Consider the following 21,653-nt stretch of genomic DNA (forward strand, 5'->3'; position numbering starts at 1 on the left):
TATTAAATTCAAAAATAAAATAATTTTAAATACTAATTTTTACAATAAATATACAATCCATACTTTAACATATCGAATAATGTTGAAAATAATAAATAAAAAGTTTTACAAAATAAAAATTTTAATGTATTTCTCAACAAATTTACTGAAAATTTCTTCCTCGAAATTTTTATTAAGATTAATTAAAACATTACCTTACCTTCTCTAATCAAAAGTTAGAAGTTGCTCAAGGATCATGTAAAAATATAACCATCTAAATACAACACAAATTTTGAAATGTAACTGTTAAAGGGCACTGAACAATTACTCTCTTCGTCCAAATAAAGAGTACAATGTCATTAAAGTGAGATCGTATGGGATGAATTATACCGTGTGATATTCATATCTACAATAATAGTGAATAAATAACAAATATTTAAATCAATGCTGAAAAAGTATAGTATTGAAAAAACTACTTTCTCATTACAAATTTAAAATTTTGAAACATTCGGGTGCATAAATTTATTTTAAGTTGTTAAATAATTTGTATTATTATTTTTTCATCAAAACAGTTATGAGATTATTTAGAGATTATTTAGTAAAGCTCGTTTATACAGATTTTTTCACAATTTTCACCGAATAAAACATATCTCCAGAAATTTAATCCCGCCACAACCAAAAACATAATATATATCTCTACCTGTTGAGGTCAACTCATAATATTATTCAAACATTATATATATCTCTACCTGTTGAGGTCAACTCATAATATTATTCAAACATTATATATTTTACTTATTTTTAAGTATAAAATACTAACTCTATTTTCATTTATTATTCTCTTCATTTCTCGAATTTTAGAAGTTACGTCTCCTTCATATCAATTTGCTTTAGTTGAATAGAAAAGATATATCATCCCAACAACCCTTCACTTTATACCCAAGTTAAGATATCTCCCAACAACCCTTCACTTTATACCCAAGTTATACCCAAGTTAAGATATCTCATCCCAACAACCCTTCACTTTATACCCAAGTTATTTGAATTAGAATAACTAAAAATTGATAAATTAGTTAAATATCTAATTTAAAATCCACATTATATGTAAATTAAAACTGAAATCAATCCAAGATTGAACATTGAATAAGCCACTAGTTTATAATTGCTTTCTATTAAATTTGCTAACTTATCTCATTGAACAGGCGCATTATGTACTAAAAATACATTTAGAATTTTGGCAGAAAAGCCGCCAAATTGGATTTCAGCTATGCCCATCTTTTTCAAGAAAAATACTTCATTTCATTATTCTTGGAGGGAGGAGAACCCTCCATAATGGACGCCCACATTATATAATTGGTTGCAGGTCTATAAATCGTATCTGCTTACACAAAACCGATTACGGTGCTCTCTATATATGGTTTAGGTTGCCATATATGCTTCTCGCAGTGACAAGTCACCTTGAGAGGAAATTGAATTGTTCACAAATCACAACATGAACTCCTAGCTAGAAAATTGGCACTCTACCTTTATTTCCTTATGGTCAACATTCAGTAGAAATTAATGAATTTTCCTTGGGATTTACAGCGACTTTATATGCCTATTAGGGGTGGAAACGTGTGAAACTTGGAAATCTGCAAAAACACATACAGCACCATAGAGCTGAAACCCATGGAAGGGTTCTGCTCCAAAGAATGGACCTAACTAAAACCTTATGATACATGGGTACCTGCCTCGAAAGCCACTCTGTTGAGAGCACCAAAATGGTTAGTATAAAGAAGGAAGCTCGTTAACTGCTCAAGAGTCGAATGCAATTTCCCACAAAAATATATCACAAGAGTTTGCTCGTACGACGCTTTGAAGAGCCTCCTGGAAAAAGCTTCATTATCCACCCCAATACTCTCTCAACTACCTGTGAGCACAATGTCTTAGAATTAGAACATAAGTAGATATCTATCAAAATCGGTGTTAGAACAGGCATGTCTATGAGACTCAAAACCATTGTATGTACAAAGAAAACAAACTTTCTCAAACATCATGCTTGCAGGTGCTTGTGATTTTTATAAGCAAATGAAAATAAGCTAACACTCACTTGAACAGAAGCTCGCTATAGCTGTGCATGAGGTTAATATGGTAAGTTAGCAGTAAATAAAACATTTCAACTTTCCTAAGGACTTGAACCCAATTACATTTCTTAAATCAACAACGCCATGGATAAAGAACAGCACTACTTTTCAAGTTAAATAAAGTCTCAACAATGAAAAATGAGTTAGCCAGACTATGCAATTCAATGAGTGGAGGATAGGTATCCGATCATAGGAATTAATGACTTAGGCACAAACCTGGTACCTATGATTCTGACAAAATCCAGTACAAAGCTGCCAATTGCACATTGAAGGTGCTTATTTTGTCAAAAAAGAATGATTGAATGCAATAAGTCCACAATAATTCTATTCCTTTTATACCCTCCACAATATATCATGCCTCACATCGCAACTAACAATCATCAAGAGACTCTAATAAGTTCTTGATAATATGTGTACATGTGTATATCAATGTCCAAGTCATACTCACTATTTTGACTACGTATGATTTGGACTTGTTATCCATTCACATACATGGGTAACCTTAGCAGAAATTTTCTCTCCTATGATGCAGCTTGACAGCCAGCAGCCCCTACCATGATCCACAGAGTTCTTCTAAGTCAAAATTCCATGAGGACCTAGAGTTTTGATGGAGGATATTGAGGCACTTTGAGGAGAGATGACCTTGAGGATGACTTGACACAGTTGATGATAACCTTCCCAGGCCTCAAGCCCTTGGGCATTGACTTTATAGGCTTGGACGTTGGCTTGAAAAGTGGGTGCACCCCTAAGATGACAAAACACCCCTAGGCTGGCATTGTACCTTCTTGATGGATGTTTCTATTATCTTGATGGTGATTGATTATTGTAGTGATCACTTGGGAACATTCTACCTGATGATGTCATGCCCTAGCTTGATGACATCACCCTAGCACTCTTTTTGTGCATGACATGGGGCTTGAGACAGCTTTTTGGTGATAAGGCTGCCTTTGGATGGAGAGACATGACTTATGAGATGAGATACACCCCATGAGCTATTCACTGCACCTTTTCATGGACAAACATGCATTTTTGATGATGACATCACCCTTGGAGGAGATTTTGTTCACACAAGTTTGCTCTAGAGGCTATTTTTCATGTTGTTTTTAAGGCTAAATTTGGGGGTCAACTTGATAACCTATCCACCTTGTAGCATGGATTTAAAAAAATTTGGGGCTTTTGCCCTAAATTTTGAGTTAAATGATAAATCACTTGGTTACTATAGTATAAACAAGGGAGCGACTTATCTCATTGTTCATGGTTACACTTGGATTTCTCTTGATTAGTGATTCTCCTCCCTTGTGCACTATGGAGGCCTAGTTCAGTGACTTCACTTGGGTGGAATTGTGATGTGATGTGATCTCTTTTCCTGGATGCTTATGGTGGATCTTGGATGATGCATGGAGAAGCAAGTGGAATACATGAACTTAACAATTGACAGCCATGATAAATATTTTATTAATAAATGAATAGATGATGTTTATATTTTGTGGGAGGCCCGGGCTATATAATGTTTTGTGTTGATTTGGGGTAGCATCGGATGTGCTCTAGCCACGAAATTTGGTGGAGAGGTTGGGGCACATGAGATTTCCAATACTCAGAAAGGGATTGGGCAGATTCTAAACAGATCAGGAGATATTAAAATAATTAATATTTTTAATGGAGTCTAAGTCTAAACTTAGGGAAAATAAAATATTAATGTGTATTAATATGAATCTGTGTTAGAGTGGTCCAAAAGACATGCATCAAGCCAAATCTAATCTTAGCCGTTGATTAAGGACTTAATCTCGGTCGTTGAGATGTCAACAGGGAAAGTATAAGAGGAGGCTTGAGGGTCACTTGGAGAGACACCAGAGTGATCAGTCATTCTATTCTCTAGAGCGTGGTTTGCTAAGAGAGATAGAATCAGTGATCAGGAGAGCAGGTGAGGGGCATTGAGTACAGAGTAGTTGTGGATAGATTCAGCAAAATATGTATTTTGATACCTTGTAGTAAACAGATTACAACTGAACAGACTGCAAAATTGTTCTTTGAACATGTATGGGTTCATTTTGGATTACCCACTTCCATTGTATCTGATCGAGACACCCGATTTGTGGGGAAGTTTTGGTCAAGTCTATGGGAACTGATGGACACCAAGTTGAAGAAAATCACAGCTTTTCATCCACAAACAGATGGCCAAACAAAAGTAGTAAATAGGACAGTGATCCAGTTACTAAGAGGATATTGCAGCAAACATCCTAAGCTTTGGGATGAACACTTGTGTTATGTGCAGCATGCTTACAACAGAGCCAAACACTCTTCTACACAGAGATCTCCTTTTGAGACCTGTTTTGGTTTCACACCAAGGTCTCCTTTGGATTTTGTCTTTGGTAAAGATACCATGGTTGATGGACACAGTGATGTGGACAAGGCAACTAGGTTCATTGAACAGATCCAGGCTAGGCATGACAAGCATCGGATGGAGCATAGTTTTCAAGTTGGAGACCAAGTCTGGTTGTATATCAGCAAGGACAAGATGCAAGGTGAAGGTAAAAAAGCTAAAGCCTATCAGGTATGGACCTTTTAGGATACTTGAGAAGATTGGGGAAAATGCTTTTCGCCTTGATTTACCAACTTACATGCACATCTACTCAGTCGTAAATGCAAATTGCTTGAGATTGTTTGAACCTTCAATGATTGAGGACCCTTAAGAGCAGAGTCAATTGCCTTCTATTGATGACCTGCTACCTGAATATCTTAATGAATTGCAGGAAGACACAGTGCTAAACAGGAAGGTGAGGACGACGCGCAGGGGAGATGTTGAATATCTCAGAATTGGGCTCAAAGGTTCAAAGCCTAGCAGCGCAAAGTGGATTAAGATTGGACAAGTGAGAAAGCAATATCCTCACTTAGTCGATGCTTGAAAACCAACTTTTGGTGGTCCAAAAGCTTTTTCAGTGGGAAGGTCGTGATCCGAATTGGATCCATAGAAGACTGTCAAAGAACCATGACAGTATCAGGTCGGAACAAATCTCTAAAGAATCCAAAAACAACGATCAAAAACACCCTGAACCAGTGGCAATGGCAGCCAGCGTGGAATGACGAGGACCTCGATCAAAGCGCGCTGACTGAGGCCCATGGAGACTGCGCAGGAGGTCAAAGTAGCCCCTGGGAGCCTCAGATCGGGAAAATAAGGAGGTTTTTGATGCGTGATTAGCACTTAGCTGGGCAAACAGGGTCGTGAAGGAGGAAGCGCGAGCACACGGACGCATGGGAAGCCGGAGAACCGTGGGCGGAAAAGGCAAAAAAGCACTAAACGTACAAAGGCAGGACCCGTGCTCTAGAAACCAACGGTATTGATCAGGGCGCCCTCAAACAGTAAGAGGTTTTGGACGAGAGCGGACCGATTCCATACATCGATCGTCATGTGGCAAGCAGAGGTGAGAGAAAACTGCCGTTGATCGCGCGCTAACGGTCGAGCAAGTAAACCGCGCGAAACGTGCGTATAACGTTGGATCTGGGGGAGCCAAATAGGATGGCTGAGATTGCGCCCGATGGAGGAAGCGGAATCAACGAAGGAATATGCTGCGTTTTAGAGGGATTTGGAATCCATTTGACTGCCACGGTGGAGGAAAGATTCATCCATGACGTAACTGAAGAAACAAACCGACGAAGCATGTTGGCGTTGTTTAGAGGAGGACATGTGGCCACTCCCTGAGCGCTGATGGTGACGCCTAACAAGGAACTCCAAGCGCAGCGATAAAAGGTGAATCGACAGAGGCGAAAGAGGAACCGAACAGGCATTGGAACGAATGGCTAAAAGCCATGAACAGGGACAAAATACATAGTTAGACAGTTACTGAGAGAGTCAGTCCGAGAGACGAAGACAGAGAGACCAGAATCCCGAGAGGAGGACGGAACACAGAGAACAGTGAAGCAAAGTAGAAGAGATAGAGGGCTGAGCTTACCAAAGGCAGCATCGAGCACCAGAGAGCTTGAAGATTCGAGCCATCCCATAGAGGATCTATCCGGGCTGAGCACCACATTGGGCTCTTGCCATTGAGGACCAGAAGGTCACAGAGCTGGTAGGAAGACGAAGAGTCTATGCACTCCAATGGCTTGGGGAATCCAAGAACCACCCTGCCAAGCAAAACCTGCTTCAGGAGAACTTATATTGAGTCCCTGTATTGTAATTCTCTGCTTAAGGCACAATAAAACAAGGCCACCACTGGGAGCTAGACCGGAGATGTAGCCCTGGAGAATAGGGTGAACTCCTTATTAATTTCTTGTGTCTTTGTGTTTGCTTACTGTATTTCTCTGTTGTCTTTCCATTTATTGTTTGTGTATTGGCAATCTGATCGATCCATTGTTTCAATAACACAGAACGCACACCATCACATGAATCTATAATACCTTTAAACAATAAATCTTTAACTGATGTCACCCATACGGTGAATATCAGATCAGCGGGAGAGAGCCTTTTGCAGGTTGAAGGAGCTACGAAGAGGAAGCCATGGCACCGTATGGAAGCTGGAGAAGGAGAATTTGGGCAATAAGGAGATGAGGACGCAGAGATGAAGAGAAGGAAAACAAAAATGCAGGCAGCAAAAAAAAAATTGGATTTTTCCATAGAGGAGAAAAATGCAGCAGAAAAAGAGATGCTCATCCTCTTTGTTCCTTTAAATTGTTGGCCTTGATGATAAGACCTAAGAGCAAGAGGAACATAGTGAAAGGGGTCATTGGTGGAAGGGATAGAAGGGGAATCTTGAATCTCAAATCATCATCCCCACTCTATTTCATGGCTTGTAAAATTTCCTTCTTCCTTGCAATTTCTTCTTGGATAGCCTTCTCCCTAGCCTTATTCTCCTCAAACTTCTCAAACTTGGCAAGGTATTCTGCCCTAACATGACCTATCACTTCCTTTGGTGCATCACATGGCTTTACTTGGCCTCTTATCCCAACGAAGTGTTGTTTCAACCTGAGAATACCCCCACCTCCAATAGCTTTATTGCAAAATTTGCATATCATTTTTCCATCAATCAAAGATTCAAATCACAGTGAGCCCATGCACTGTCCTTGGCTTTTGGAGTCACAATGGCTAGAATTATTTGAAATTTGCAAAGAAATATGCCAATTAAAAAAAAATTGCAGCTAAGAAAAATGGAAAACCTAAGATAAATTTGGGAAAAAATGGGCATATTTAGCCTACAAAATTTGATAGCATAGAACTAGAGATTTGATAACAATATAGCATAGAACACATAAAAAAATCAAATATATGGACAAAAGTGAAATATGGATTTTTCCAAGTGAAAATCCTTACCTGGAAATGCAAACTAGCTTCCTTAGCCTCCTCTTGAAGATGTCAACTCTACTAACAACTCCAAACTATCTCCAAAATAGCTCCAAGCCTCCAAGATGACTACTCCAGCAAAAACTCAACACTCTCCAAGCTCCCAATGAAACTCACAAAAACTCCAAATGAGATGTGTGAGGCAAATGAGAGGGGAGACCTCTTTTTATTAGCTTGGAGGGGGTGTTTTTGGAGTGAAACAACCCTTAGTTTCCATCCAAACCACCTCAGGAGCTTCAAAAAAACCGCTCGGTGGATCCGCAGTCGACGTGGCAATGAACCGGCCAGTTTACCCATAAACCAGCCGGTTCCATCATAAATCTGTCAATTAGGCCCAGTTTTTCTGAAGAAAAAAAGTTGGAACATGCCTCTAACCGGGTTTTTTGGCCGGTCTGGATGGAATAGGTGGTGAACCAGCCTATTTCACTGGTTTGCGGTTCAGACCGGCCGGCTTTTAATACTATTCTATAGATATTAATTTTAACATATTAGTATGGCATTTGACTTATGGCTTACAATTGCCATGATAACCTAGGCAAAAAATATACCACATAAGGGTTTCACTGGTTCAGTTAGGTGGGATTTTTATAGGATGGCAAGGGACAAAAAGATGGCTGGTTGATTAGAAAAGGTGAATAAACTAGGAATGATTTTTTGGGAAAAAGGTGGATATATATGTGTGCGATGAAGGGAGTGGACTTGGATGTACAATCCTATATTTTTAATATACAAGAAATCTAAGGATCATGGGGAAAACATAATTCAAAAGTGGAGAACATCAGCAAGGAATTTGCTTAAAGGGTGCAAATTTCAAAGTGAATATATGTTATGTATGGAAAGATGGATGTTCATTGGTTCCTATATTGTAGAAAACACTCTTCAAAGCACTCGCTCATGATGACTATATCTCAAGGACTACATATACCATGGAGGACATCATCCACTAGTGCATTCGTGATTTTAGTCATTGATGACTCTAATGAGGAGATTGTCTCTTGCTAACTATGCTTGTCCTCTACAGTCAGCTCCAGCACTTCTTGGCACCACATCTTTTGATCAGCTTCAAATGTCTTTATCAGATTTGTTTGGTTTTGTCCCTCTGGCATCTTCTTAGCACCATCATCCTCTCATTTTTTTGTGTAGCCAATCTTCACTCCTTATGTTTTTTTTATTAGCTTGAGTAAACTTTAATAGCTAGATATTTAGTCATCAGTTATGAGCTATGTTTTTCTGACTTTAGCTTCAATCTAGGAGCTACATTTACACTCCTGCATTGTAATCTAGTTTATCTATGTCCTTTTCAGTCCCACTGACCCACTTTTGTGGTCATTTATTGGACTAATAAATTATCATATCTTAACTTACAGAAATCTATCCTGAACATGAACTGTTATGTGAAATCTAGAACCTACCCATTCAAACAAAAAACCGACAAATATAATAATGTTAATCTAGGCATTGCGTTGTGAAGTTTTTACTTTCAAAGAGAATTTGTATTCAGGGTACCACTGACATGTTGCAAGCAGACCTTGATATGATCACAAAAATAAAAATGTGGTTTATAGTGTATACCTCATCCCCTTCATCCACGTACTCTATTTCTTCATGCATATTGTGAAAATTCCTTGGCCCTACCAAGTGACCTTCATGGGCCATGTTCTGAGATATCAGAAGCTCCAGTCTTTGAGTTTGGGCCTCCAATTTCTGAGAGAACTCCCGGTTTGAAGCCTGCATAATTAAGATTTGGATCAATAGAACAGCTATGTCTGATCATAGAAACAAACTTTTTCACAAACTCATAATTTTTCCACCCAAAAGTGATTGCAAAATTGCAAAATAAAATAATTATACAGGAACTCGTTCCATGTTTATGATGCAAAATAAGAAAACCAAAATAGCATTCCATAATGAAGCCCACTAAACTGCTCCATAATTGAACGAAGCCTTAAGATGTTCAAAAGCCATTATCTTTTAGAACTTGCTTCCCTGTCCTGATAAACAAGTCAACCACTTTTATTACATTACTTACCCTTAGCATGGCAGCTTCCGCTGATTCTACTCTTAGAGCCCTTGCAAGTGATTCTTTTTCCAAAGCCAACTGCATCCATATAACAACTTATTGAAATAAGAAAGTTCAAAAGCATTATTTTTTGTTGCAAGCTACTTAAATTAATAAGCTTTGGATGTTGCTTGAATAAAGGAAGTAATATCTTAATGTTTAAACTATAGAAGAACTAAACCAATTTCTTTTCTAGTTCTTTAATTTCATAAGATATGCAGTTTTGCACTCTCTTCTCGATTCTCAAACGTTGATAGCATGATCATGTCTCAATGTGAGTAATGTTTTTCTTAAGATGTAATGTGGTAGCTGCATCCTTGCATCGCCCACAAGACAATGCTATGGGTGAACTTTGAAGCCTTAAATTCCAAGCATCTGAAGGTTGCACTCACGTCCCCAAGTCCCCAATGGACTCTCCAACAGTTTGGGGACATTTCTAAGTGTCCAAAAGTCCCCGGAATGCGGGGACGCAGGGTACGTGAGCATTTTTGGGGGGGATGGGTCCCGTGCAACATATATATATATATATATATATATATATAGAGAGAGAGAGAGAGAGAGAGAGAAGATATGGTAGGGAAATGGAAAAGACTATATTTATCTTACCATATCTTATCCAGCATTTTCTGAAACTATGCTGTTTCTGTTTTCTCTCATACATATATAAGCAAGAAAATTCAGGAATTACCAGACATTGTGTATCACTGAGCAGTGCTTTCAAATATTGTTCTGACAATAATTATCAGGATTTCTCTCAAACATGCAAAGATAACAGCTGGAAATGTATTTTGGGAATCGAAAGGAACTAAAAAGGAAGACCTACCTTTTTCTGTATGCATACTAAGCCCAGTATTAGAAATTAGGATCAACACAACTTATATTACTGATCTCCAGGGGAAGTTTACTATCATGGTAAAAGGAAAATGACATTTGCCTCATCCAGGGAGAGCAAAATTTGTGTTGCTAGATGTTTTAAGCAAGTAGATGGTGAACAAATGACCTTTAAATTAAAAGTCTAGGAACAGAACAGGTACAATTTTTTCTAACTTGCACTAGATTTGCAAATCTGTAAGAGAAAATTAAACAATCAAACAAACAGCAAGAAAGCATGTCAAGATCTAGACATTAAGTATCAATAATAATACATTTTATGCTAACTGACCATAATACTTCCTTTAGGTATTTTGGGTTCTTCAAAAATTTGTCATGTTTTTGGGGCCAAAATATGTCTTTTTTTGGCCAGATACATTTCCTAAACCTTGAAACATTGAAGAAATCTGCTTGAAAGTTTGAAATGGCCTGGAAACGTCATTTCCAGAATATATCCTCAACTGCAACATAACCCCTCCACTCGAGTATCTGTCATGTTCAACAGTGTCTCAGGCACCTCTGACAGGCATTGCAGGTAACTAGTTTTACTGTTTACATACATTTCTGCATTGTTTTAGTCCTTTTTTACACAGGAGAATTCCTAAGCACTCCCTATTTCATTATTGATACTGGATGTACACTTGAGTCCCATTGACCTGTCTTTCGTCACTAGTGAACATTAATATAATTTCTTTCTATGTCTTCTTTCTTTCTGCATCCTCCATGAGGAGTATCATAAACCTAATATAGACAAGTTGATTATCTAAGCAAAATATCTAACCATACCTCTTCGATCAAAGAGTTGATGCTATCAACCATTCTCTTCTGATCACTGGGAATTGTAGTGGGCAGATGCAGCAGATCTGTTCTCTGGTCTGAATTCAGACTGTTTGTAGCTTCAGTAAAGGATGGCAAACTGAAGCTTGTGGAAGATGTGGCACCTCCTGATTGAGCATCTGACACTTCCTGAACATTAATAGATTGTAATAATGCTTCTGTTGTAGGTATTCTTGTGGGGACATCATCCTGTCTAGCCAAAAATAAGCCACCCATAGCTGGAAGATTTAATACTTCGATGCCTGCAAGAAGTTAGCAGTATTCAACATAGAATCAAAAGAACAAGGGTTCAGAAAGGATATTGAAATGATCCAAAAACCGTTTTCATCTTTACTTTGAAAATCCATTAGAAAGTTTTGAGAAAGAAAAGACACCTTGTGTACATTCACAGAAACAGGAGTAACAAAAACAAAATGAAACGTAAAGCAGAAGCCTACCAATATCTTCCGTTGAAGTACATGCATCCTTTAAATCTCTTGAATTTTTCGAATTTGAGTGTACATCAAAATTATCATTCACAGCTATCTTTCGAAGCTTAGACTGCAGTAACTTTTTCTCTGATGTCATATAAGTACTCACAAATTAATACTCATGTAGAAGACATCTCAATCAACTGATCAAAACATGAATTATCTTCAATAATAAAATGCAAAAAGGTTAAAAACTTCCAGTGCTTCAATGTGTATACCTTCCTGCAATGCATCAATAGTGGATCGTAAATCTGTGCGTTCCTTCTCCAGACTAGAACAATGTCGTCTGTGAGGTTAAAAGAACAAAATGTTTTCAATTAATTACAAAATGTTTTCAAAGAAAATGTTGGAATTATGGGTGTAATCTTCACATGTAGCAATAGCACAATCATGAATCAATAATGTATTTGTAATCATGGCTAAGGCCATCCCTTGAGAGAAGATTGAGGGTGTAAAAAATTCATCTCTCCCTGTGAGGATATTGATGGTGTCCTATATTCATCTCTCGAGAGAGGAGATTGATGGTGTGCAAATTTCATCCCTCCCTGTGAGGAGATTGATGGTGTAGTATTTTCATCTCTCCATGAGACGAGATTGATGGTGTATTCTTTTCATCTCTCCATGGGAGGAGATTGATGATGTATTGTTTTCATCTCTCCCTTTGTGAGGAGATTAATGGTATTTTCATCTCTCTTGTTGTGAGACCTGTGGTATGGTTGGGGAGTTTGATGGTGTGATCCCTTCCTTGAATATTCCAAGAGACCTATGATTTGGGCGGGAAGGATGAGTCATCTCTGTGAGATATTGGACTGTGTTATGGCCTCATGAACAATGTCGTTTGCTTTGATGCTATTAGCTTTCCTTATGTTAAGACTGATCTCTCCCTTTAGTGTTCCATGAGACCTCTAATATGGTTGGGGAGATTGATCGAGAGAAAGAGAGAATGAAAAGTACCACCCTGGCTAAGTAGCCAAGGTCGGTATTTTCATCATAAAAAGAAATTAGAAAAATTTGAATTTAATTTTGCCTCCTTAAAATGACAAATCGGCTCCACTAAAAGTCATGTCAGTTGGGCCCCTAGAGGCACCCATTCGACCCCCTATGATGACTATATATATGTGTGACAATTGCTCCTCATTTGGGCAATTTGTGGAGCATCTTTTCTCTCTGTTTTCTGCGAGCTACAGAAGGACAAGAAGGATGAAATAAGGAGGCTTGTCTATTAATATTGATCTGTTATCTGTTAGGAAATTTGTTTCTAGTCTCCCATACTGGAAAAACAACAAAATGGTTGCACTGTGATAGTACAAATGCTACAAGGAATTAGAGACTAGTAGTATATTGTTAGTATAATGTTTTTTCAGAAGCGCTTATGGAAGATATTGTCCGAAAAAAAATAAAATGAATGCTTTCAATGTTTATCAAGAGTTAAAACCTACAAACTAGACAATGAAGACAATGTATATCACTATTGAAATATTAGAATTCTATCAATTTGGGCTGAATAACTTCCAATCCCACAACAAAACAAACGTATTGAAATATTGAATAAGAATTAAATTTGATTAGATAATAATGTTCACTAAAACAAATATATAGAGCAAATAAAATAATAACTACATTGGAGTATTCTTATATTGAAGAAATACCTATTGGAAGTAAGGTCCCCATTTAACGTCTCAAGTTGTCTCTCCAACTTCAACTCATTTGATCTTAACCTGAGTGCCTGTCTAAGTCATTTCAAAGGTAAGCAATTACAATGTCCCAAAAACATCCCAGTAAGATGGAAAATAATTGCAGACTAAAACACTCACATATTCATCGCAAAGCATTTCAAACCTTCAAGAACAAGAGAGAAATATAAGACATAAATGCCCTGTTGTTTAAAATGTTAGTGTGATTAATTAACTAATGGTCATCTAGTACATATGTACTTACGTTATATTAACTTAATTGTAATGCACTGGGTTATTAATAAAGTACTTAGGTGATAGTTAAATAACAAAAAAAAGAGACGTTATGTAACCTCTCGCTGGCATCTCTCACGTATTGGAAAAAAAGAACATTTGAAGTATGGAATGATTTAAAAATAAATGATTCATATATTTTCTCTCGCCTATTTTCCCCATCTTTTCTTCTGTGTGTAACTATGATATAAAATAAGAAGGAAGACACCAATATTCAACAGAAATCCTGCAGTTATGGAATTTTATAAAGCAAATGTAAAATTTTCCATTCTAAAGTAGGTAATTCTGCATTGGTAGAAATCTAGTTGAGCCGAGAGGCTCACTCTACAATCCAGTATGAAGGTGATGTGTAAGTTTGTCCATGCTCAACTTGGAGTTGACACATGTACCTTAAAAAAAATTAAATGAAAAAACATTTTCGGCTATAATAAAAACATAAATGATTATACATATTTGCTTTGTTTTAATTAAAAGCATTATAAAACATTAATAATCATATTTTCATTGTGCTCACTTGATATTTCACTTTCACTCTTCAAGTAATAAATAAAATATTTCAATGTCTATGTTAAATAACATAAGTTTATTTAATTTTATATAATTTTACAGAGATAAAGCCACTAAAAAACAAATTATATTTCTCTTATAAATATTTCAATATAGAACTTTAACAAATTATTTGAATATCCATATTGACTAATATGTTTCAATATGAAGTCTATATATATATATATATATATATATATAGAGAGAGAGAGAGAGAGAGAGAGACAGTATATATGTGTGTGTGTGTGTTAATGCTTAAAGAAAAAATAATTAAAGGTATAATAATTTGGTTACTTCTTAATAAGAGGAAAATTTGTAGCTCATTTAATTTTTAATATAAAATATTAATAACAATAAATTATTCAAAAATACAATTTAAACAATGAAAAAATTCACATTATCTATATAGAAAAAGAGAAAACCACTATAGATCTATCTTAATCATGAATTTATCAAGCACTGAAAGGGATTAAAACTCTTTACGTGTAAATCTTTTTTCCAGTTTTGCATTCTAAAAAGAGGTTTGCATATGATGAGATTTGATCCCTCTCAGCTCTTGGTAGATCCATGGTTAAGATGGATCTATACTGGTACTTTAATTATCTCTCATCTCTTACATATTGAAAAGAAACATTTGAAGTATGGAATGATTAATAAGTATATTTTTTCTCTCACCTATTTTACCCATCTTTTCTTCTGTGTGTAACTCTGATATAAAATAGGAAGGAAGATACTAATATTCAACAGTAGTCCTGATGTTGTGGAATTTTATAAAATAAATGTAAAGAAAGTTCCATTCTAAAGGAGGTAATCCTACATTGGTAGAAATTAATTACAACCATTAGAAAGGAACCCATTCGATAAAGAATTACTTTCAGTTTCAACCCACTTGATAAATAATGTGTAATAATGCATAAACTCAACAAAATATTCCTATCAAGTCTCAGGCTCATATGTTGTTAAATTTCCAATACCAGTCCAGATTTATGTATACCTCAACAATTTTCATTCTCATAAAATTATTAAATAAAATTCTAAATTATTATGAAAAAATCCATTGGTATTTAACTTCTGAAATAAAATATTTGCAACGGAAAAATAAAATCAGAGAGATCAATCACATCACAACAGTAAGTATACACCCATAACAATTTTCCTTCATTAAATTCCTCGGTAAAATCTAGGCCTAGACACACAGACAAAAATACACAGAAAAGTGCGTTGTTGGAACCTATAACTCGGCCCAGGGAATTCATCCCACCAGAAAACCAGCTTTGTGAAGAATTCTTCCCTAGAGAAACTCAGCCTCCACCACCAACAAATCAACCCTCTCCTTTCCTCCCTGTATGACCCATGCTCACTCAAGAAAAATCGGCCCACTGGATAAAACGGCCTCTCCAAAACTCAGCCTCCTCTACGCTTTAGCTACTTAACCTCTCAATTTCCTAAACTCGGGCTCCTAGAAATACTCCCAAAATTTCCTTGCCCTATTCCTCTGATCTCTTCAATATCGCTGAGCCTTTCACTCTAGAGAAAATCACTTCCTCCATTTGTATGTCTTCACCTCTCCCTTAAGCTTATTTTATAACTTCATTAAGTCAAATCCAACCCTAATCTCCTAAGTGATTGACAGTCGAGATTACATCTCGCCTCACTTAAGATCAACAGTTGAGATCATATTTAATTCACTTAAATAATTTTATTATTTATCCTTAGTACTTTGGCTTAATAGTCCACAATAACTAATTGACTTTAATTAGTGTATTTTTCCTAAGTTAGACTTAAAAAGGAAGTCATAAATCACTTACTCAACCAAACGAGTACCTAAAGAGGCAATCAACTATCTCCTACATGCTAAGACACCAAGCTCATGTAGAAGACCTTTCAAAGTTACCAAGAACTTCAACACTCCCTCCTAGCAAGGAAGGGATTCTTCACCACCACCAGCTTGTCCTTATAAAACACGAACTTCCCTTTCACTGGAGGCTTGGTGAGAATATCTGCCACCTGCTCCTCTATGGAAATGTACTACAATCTCATAACACCTCTCTAGACCGTCTCTTATGAGGTGATATATGATGTCTATATGTTTGGATTTGTCATGAAACACAAGATTTTCAAAGAGCTTAATGCAACTCGAATTATCATAGTGAATCACAGCGGGATCCAACTCAAGACTAAATAACCCTATGAGCATCTTGCCAAGCCATATGGCTTGACACCTCGCCAGACGTTCTACCATATATTCTTCCTTTGCTAAGCTAAGTGCACTCGACTATTACTTCCTACTACACCACAAGATCACAGTTGATCCAAAGCTAAAATAACATCAAGACGTCGATTTTTGTCTACAACACTCCCATCCCAATCAGAATTTGTGTACCCCTGCAACTCTACTCCACCAACTCCAACGTATCTCAATCCAAAGTCCATTGTACCTTGCAGTTATCTCAGCACATGCATTGTTTCCACCAAGTGAACCTATCTTGGCTCCACCATGAGTTGGTTGAGAATGTTCACAGCAAAACAAATATTCGACCTAGTGTTGACCAAATACATCAAGGACCCAATCTACTACCTATACAATGTGGGATCCACCAAATCTCCCTTAGAAGCACTTAGCTTCTTCAAGTTGGTGACCATAGGTGTAGACATCGACCGAAATCCTCCATCCAAAATCTCCTTAGCATCTCAACTGCATACTTGCCCCGCCTTAGGAAAATCTCTCATTGCTGCTCCCACACCTCCAATCCCAAAAATTAATGCATCAAGCCAATGTCCTTCATCTCAAACTCCGAAGAAAGGTCCTCCTTACACATCCTTATGAGCTTCTTCGATCTCATCAAGAAGAGATCATCCACATAAAGGACCAATGTTGAAAATAGTGTAGCATGGTAGGTACTCCCACAAATCATGGGTATTTGACAAGGAGATTGTTAAGCCAACAAATCCAAAGGAGTTGAATGTTTGAAGAGTTTGATGCGAAGGCCAAGTTGATCATTCTTGATGGAGTTAAGGATCACCTAATACCTCATCTCACCAGGAAGAACATTGCACGTGATATGTGGAAGGCTCTTCAGGATTTGTTCTAGAATAAGAATGAGAACCGGTTGATGGTATTGAGAGAGAAGCTTAAGAGCACCAAGATGATGGATGGCAAGAATGTGGCTTCATATCTCACGAGGGTTTCTCAAGTTCGTGATGAGCTTGTTGCCATTGGTGATAACCTTCCAGAATTTGAATTAGTGAGGACTGCCTTGAAGTGATTCACCAAGGAATGGAAGCCATTTATCAAAGGAATAGTTGATCGAGACAAGTTGCTAGATTGGAACAAGTTATGGGAAGATTTCATCCAAGAGGAACTTTGGGACGAGGATCTTCATAAGAAGAATTTTGATGGAGAGAATTTGCTTCTCACTAGTAAGATGAATGGCAAAGGGAAGTTCGACAATGGCAAGAAGAAGGATTTGAGCAAAGTGAAGTGATTCCCTTGTGGCGAGTTTGGTCATTATGCAAGTAAGTGTTTGCGTCCAAAGGAAGGAGATAATGAAGAAAGAGATTGCAATGGCTGCTACATCTACAATTGAGCAGGATGATTTTGTGAGAAGGTTCAAAGAGGATTTTGCTCTAGTCTCTCATTTCCCTGAGGGCACCATCGATGAGGGTGCATGGTTCATTAATAGCGGAGCATCGAAACATATGACTGGATCGCAGAAAGTATTTGAGATCTAACTGAATGGGACTCTAAATTGTACATGGATGTTAGCGATAAGAATCAAAAGATTGTCAAAGGGTCAAGTGTGGTGCCATTCAGGATGGAGTTAGGAGGGTTGCTACAAGTTCAGGATGTATTGTGGGTACCGAAGCTCAAGTGCAGCATGTTGTCTGTCTTAGCGAGTGAGACTAAGGGGTTTGAAGTATTGTTCCAAGATGGAAAGTTGATGCTCAAGCCCAGAGGCTCCAACTCCATGGGAGCAGTTATTGGAGTTAAATAGAATGGTCTATACAAGTTGAAGAGCAAGCCTATAGATCAAGGGAAGAAGGAGGTTTTTGAGACTCAGAGGGAGTCAAGTGAGAGTCAGAGTTTGTAGAGTCAGAGGAAGATTTCACAACCCAAGAAGAGTGCATGGTTAGTAGGAATAAAGAAGACTTCTATAGTTGGCAAGAAGGAACCTTGGAATGGCTTGAAGGTCTATCAAGAGGAGGAGAAGTGAGAGGCTTCTAATGGCAGGGACACTTTCGAGGAGAGTGTTGTTCATATTGTAGGTTATGTAGCAATGATGGATGCCATGAATGGAGATTGTGTTCTTCATGAGTTACTTCTATTGAATGGAAGAAACTCCCTCACTAAGAGGGAGTGTTGAAAATAGTGTAGCTTGGGAGGTACTCCCACAAATCATGGGTACTTGATTTGTGAGGAGGTTACCCACAAAATGAAGGATTGTGGGAAAAGTACCTAAGTCTTGGTTTCTAACCCCAAGTGGGTGGGTTTAGGACAACAAAATATTTTTTATTAAGGATATTATCAATGTTCCACGGGGACTCGCCCCCCCCCTTAGGGGTCTAGTTTCCTCGCTCCCCCGCGCTCCGGGGACTTGGGGACGAGTAGGGGACGTTTCCCCACGCTCCCAAAATGGAGGAAATTCAGGGGGACGTGCCAGGGAAACGTTTCCCTTCCCTGAGGGGACGTTTCCCCACGCTCCCAAAAAAATGGCCTTGCTTATAGTTTATGATTTAATAGACCTAAAGTGGTACAAAGCTACTCATGTTCTGTATGGGGATAACGTCTTGTGCTGTCTTTTGGTTTCAACAAGCGTTATTTTAGAGGGTCAGTATCATGGAAATTTGTTGGACCATATAGCACGTACATGAATTTTCCCTTTTAAAACTTCTCCTTTTTTTCTCAAGTGATGGCTGGATTACAGTGGGGAGATAACTGGAGTGACAAGCAAAGAATATGAGACATTCAGTTTGTGTTTTTAATTTGCATGACATTTGACATACAAACTATGGAAGCAACACCTATGTCATGTGGGAAATAATTGGGTGGACTATAGACTAACATGCGTTTATTGCAAGCATGACAAAATACTATGGGCAGCAAGAAATCTCAGGAACTGTCATTATATATGAATTTATACAGTTACAAAATTTACACAGACCACAGTTGCTCAGCTTGAATTCTCAGGTCTGAAAATTATTTTCACCCCTGAAATACACTGCTAGTTTGAAGTTTGAACTGCATGGCATTGCTCTAATAAGGTAGACAAATTATCCATGCCATCGTTGGTCGCCCAAGTTGGTTTGCAGATGGTCATCCTGCAGTCAATGTCATTTGATAGTAAACTGTCAGAAACTCTTTCATGTGATCTTCTCATCTCTCCTGGAACTAAAACTCTTCTTTCGGCATATGGTGTACTGTCTATATTATATATAATATAACAAACTTTCTAGCTTTTGGATCCAATACAGCTGGACAACCCATTGTAGTTGCCCCTTCTACTGCCAATGCAGTGTTGCTGATCTGTTCATTTACCTTTTCACAGAATTCAGTGGCTACCTTATCAAGCTGAAGCTCTCCCTCTGTCTGACCAAAATCTAAATTAGAATTTGACCAAGCTGAATTAGAATTTTAAATTTATTATTTTATATGATATTATAAATTTGGATAATGTCAAATGATATTCATATCAATGATCATGCTTTAAAGCTTTTCAATTCAAACCAAATTGTCATAGTGGACTCAATTAATAAATTATATTTTATATTTATAAATTTTTAAGACCCTGACGCTCCCCCACGTTTCCTAAAAAATGGTAGGGAGCTTTTGCATAGGTCGCTCCTGCGCCCCCTCGCTCCCTCGCCCCCTCGTCCCGGAACCTTGGTGGAACATTGGATATTATTATTGTTTGAGTATGGAGGCTGAAGCCGATTGGGAGCCAAGTGACATGAAAAACAAGCTAAGAGGAGTCGTAGATCAGCAAGCGGAGGACGATTTTTCTGTGATTGTAAGAGGGTTCTATCCTATGAAGGAGGTCAAGTATCCTCCTAAGGTTTGGTTTGTTGGACAATGGAGAGAAGGTTGGACATTAGTATTTTTGTTTGCTATTTAGAAGGTATTTGTGGTCAAGTTTGCTCTGCCCTAGGAGGGGCCAAAGCCCGAGAAGGAGGACTCATACCTCATAATTTCTGAGCAGAAGTATAAAAGGAGGGCCACAAGTAGATCAGTGAAGGTTGTAGGTAGAAGACTATAGGCGCAGCCCATCTGAGATAAGTCGCGAGCAAGAAGAGGTGGGGGAGAGACGTCAAAGGCCTGTGGAGAGGCCAGCGAGGCAACGAAGAAGGGTTGTTGCTCATGTTAAGGGTTGTTGTTTTGAGAGAGAAGGGTTGTTGAGTTGTAATTGTGAAGTATGTTCAGTAATGGAGGTTTGAACATGTTTACAAGCTGATGTAAAGTACAATGACTAAATGAAGTGTCAACTATGAATCATTGTACATACAGGGCATAAAAGAAACTATTCCCTATGACATTTGTCGCCAAAGGACTGTTAGGATAGAAGTCAAAGGGATTTCATGTTTCATGGATAACAAGACTCAAAGGGTTGATTGAAAGGGAGCTCAACCAACAAGTAAGTTGTGAGTTTTTCCTTTGATTTGTTGGGTAGATTGAAGGTCTTACGAAGTAGACCTCAAGCCCTAGTTGCATATTGTGTATATTGTGTCGTGTATCAGGGTTTGTAAAGGGCCATGATCCCTGGTACAGGAGCCCTATGATTGTTTTTTGAAGGACTAATATAACAAGTTTTGGGCCAAATATTATTGTGTAATTTATTGTTTGATTGTTGTTATATTTCCGCCATGCAAAGTTGTTTTGGTTCAACACTGCTAGTGTCTTTGTGTGCTAAGTCTAGCCATACACCAAACCTAGGGTGTAAGGAATTTCAACAACCAAGATAAGGGGTTCACCCTCAACAAGTACATAATACAAGTTGGAGTTTGCTTCACTCTTGGTGAAACACAAACCAAGAAGATGTCCATCAATCTTGTCATACCATGCATGTGGAGCTTACTTCAGCTCATAAAGGGCCTTCTTCATCCTACATACATGATACTCTCTCCCATGCACCTAAAGCCTTGAGGTTACTCAATATACACCTCTTCCTCAATCACCCTATTGAGAAAGGCAGTCTTCACATCCATCTGATGTATCCTCCACTTCATCTACAAAGCAATAGAGATGACCGCCCTAATAGATGCATATCTAGCGACATGAGCATCCTCATAGTCCAGTCCCTCCATCTGGGAGAAACCTCTCACCACAAACCTTGCTTTGTACTTCTCGACACTACCATCAGCTACATGCCTGATTTTGAAAATCCATCAAGTGACCATTAACTCCTCATTAGGCACTGACACTATGTCCCACACATCACTCCTCATAATGGAGTTATAGTAACTCCACCATGGCAA

General features: G+C 37.9%; 1 protein-coding gene across 1 annotated transcript in view; it reads right to left on the minus strand.

The window, feature by feature from the left end:
* Positions 1–1,255: 1,255 nt before the first annotated feature.
* Positions 1,256–21,653, minus strand: part of LOC149244733 (protein BLISTER-like) — a 111,536-nt gene continuing 91,138 nt past the window's right edge. The window contains exons 5-11 of the mRNA XM_089374979.1: positions 13,320–13,396; positions 11,889–11,956; positions 11,638–11,757; positions 11,150–11,442; positions 9,464–9,532; positions 9,007–9,162; positions 1,256–1,888 (exon numbers count right to left, since the gene is read on the minus strand). Of these exons, the coding sequence (XP_089231105.1) occupies positions 1,808–1,888; positions 9,007–9,162; positions 9,464–9,532; positions 11,150–11,442; positions 11,638–11,757; positions 11,889–11,956; positions 13,320–13,396 (864 nt within the window). The 3' untranslated portion in view covers positions 1,256–1,807. The remainder of the gene's footprint in view (positions 1,889–9,006; positions 9,163–9,463; positions 9,533–11,149; positions 11,443–11,637; positions 11,758–11,888; positions 11,957–13,319; positions 13,397–21,653) is intronic.

Source organism: Pinus tabuliformis, chromosome 8, assembly GCF_031772625.1.
Source record: "Pinus tabuliformis cultivar Carrire ecotype Pingquan chromosome 8, CPIR1, whole genome shotgun sequence".
Lineage (NCBI taxonomy): Eukaryota > Viridiplantae > Streptophyta > Pinopsida > Pinales > Pinaceae > Pinus > Pinus tabuliformis.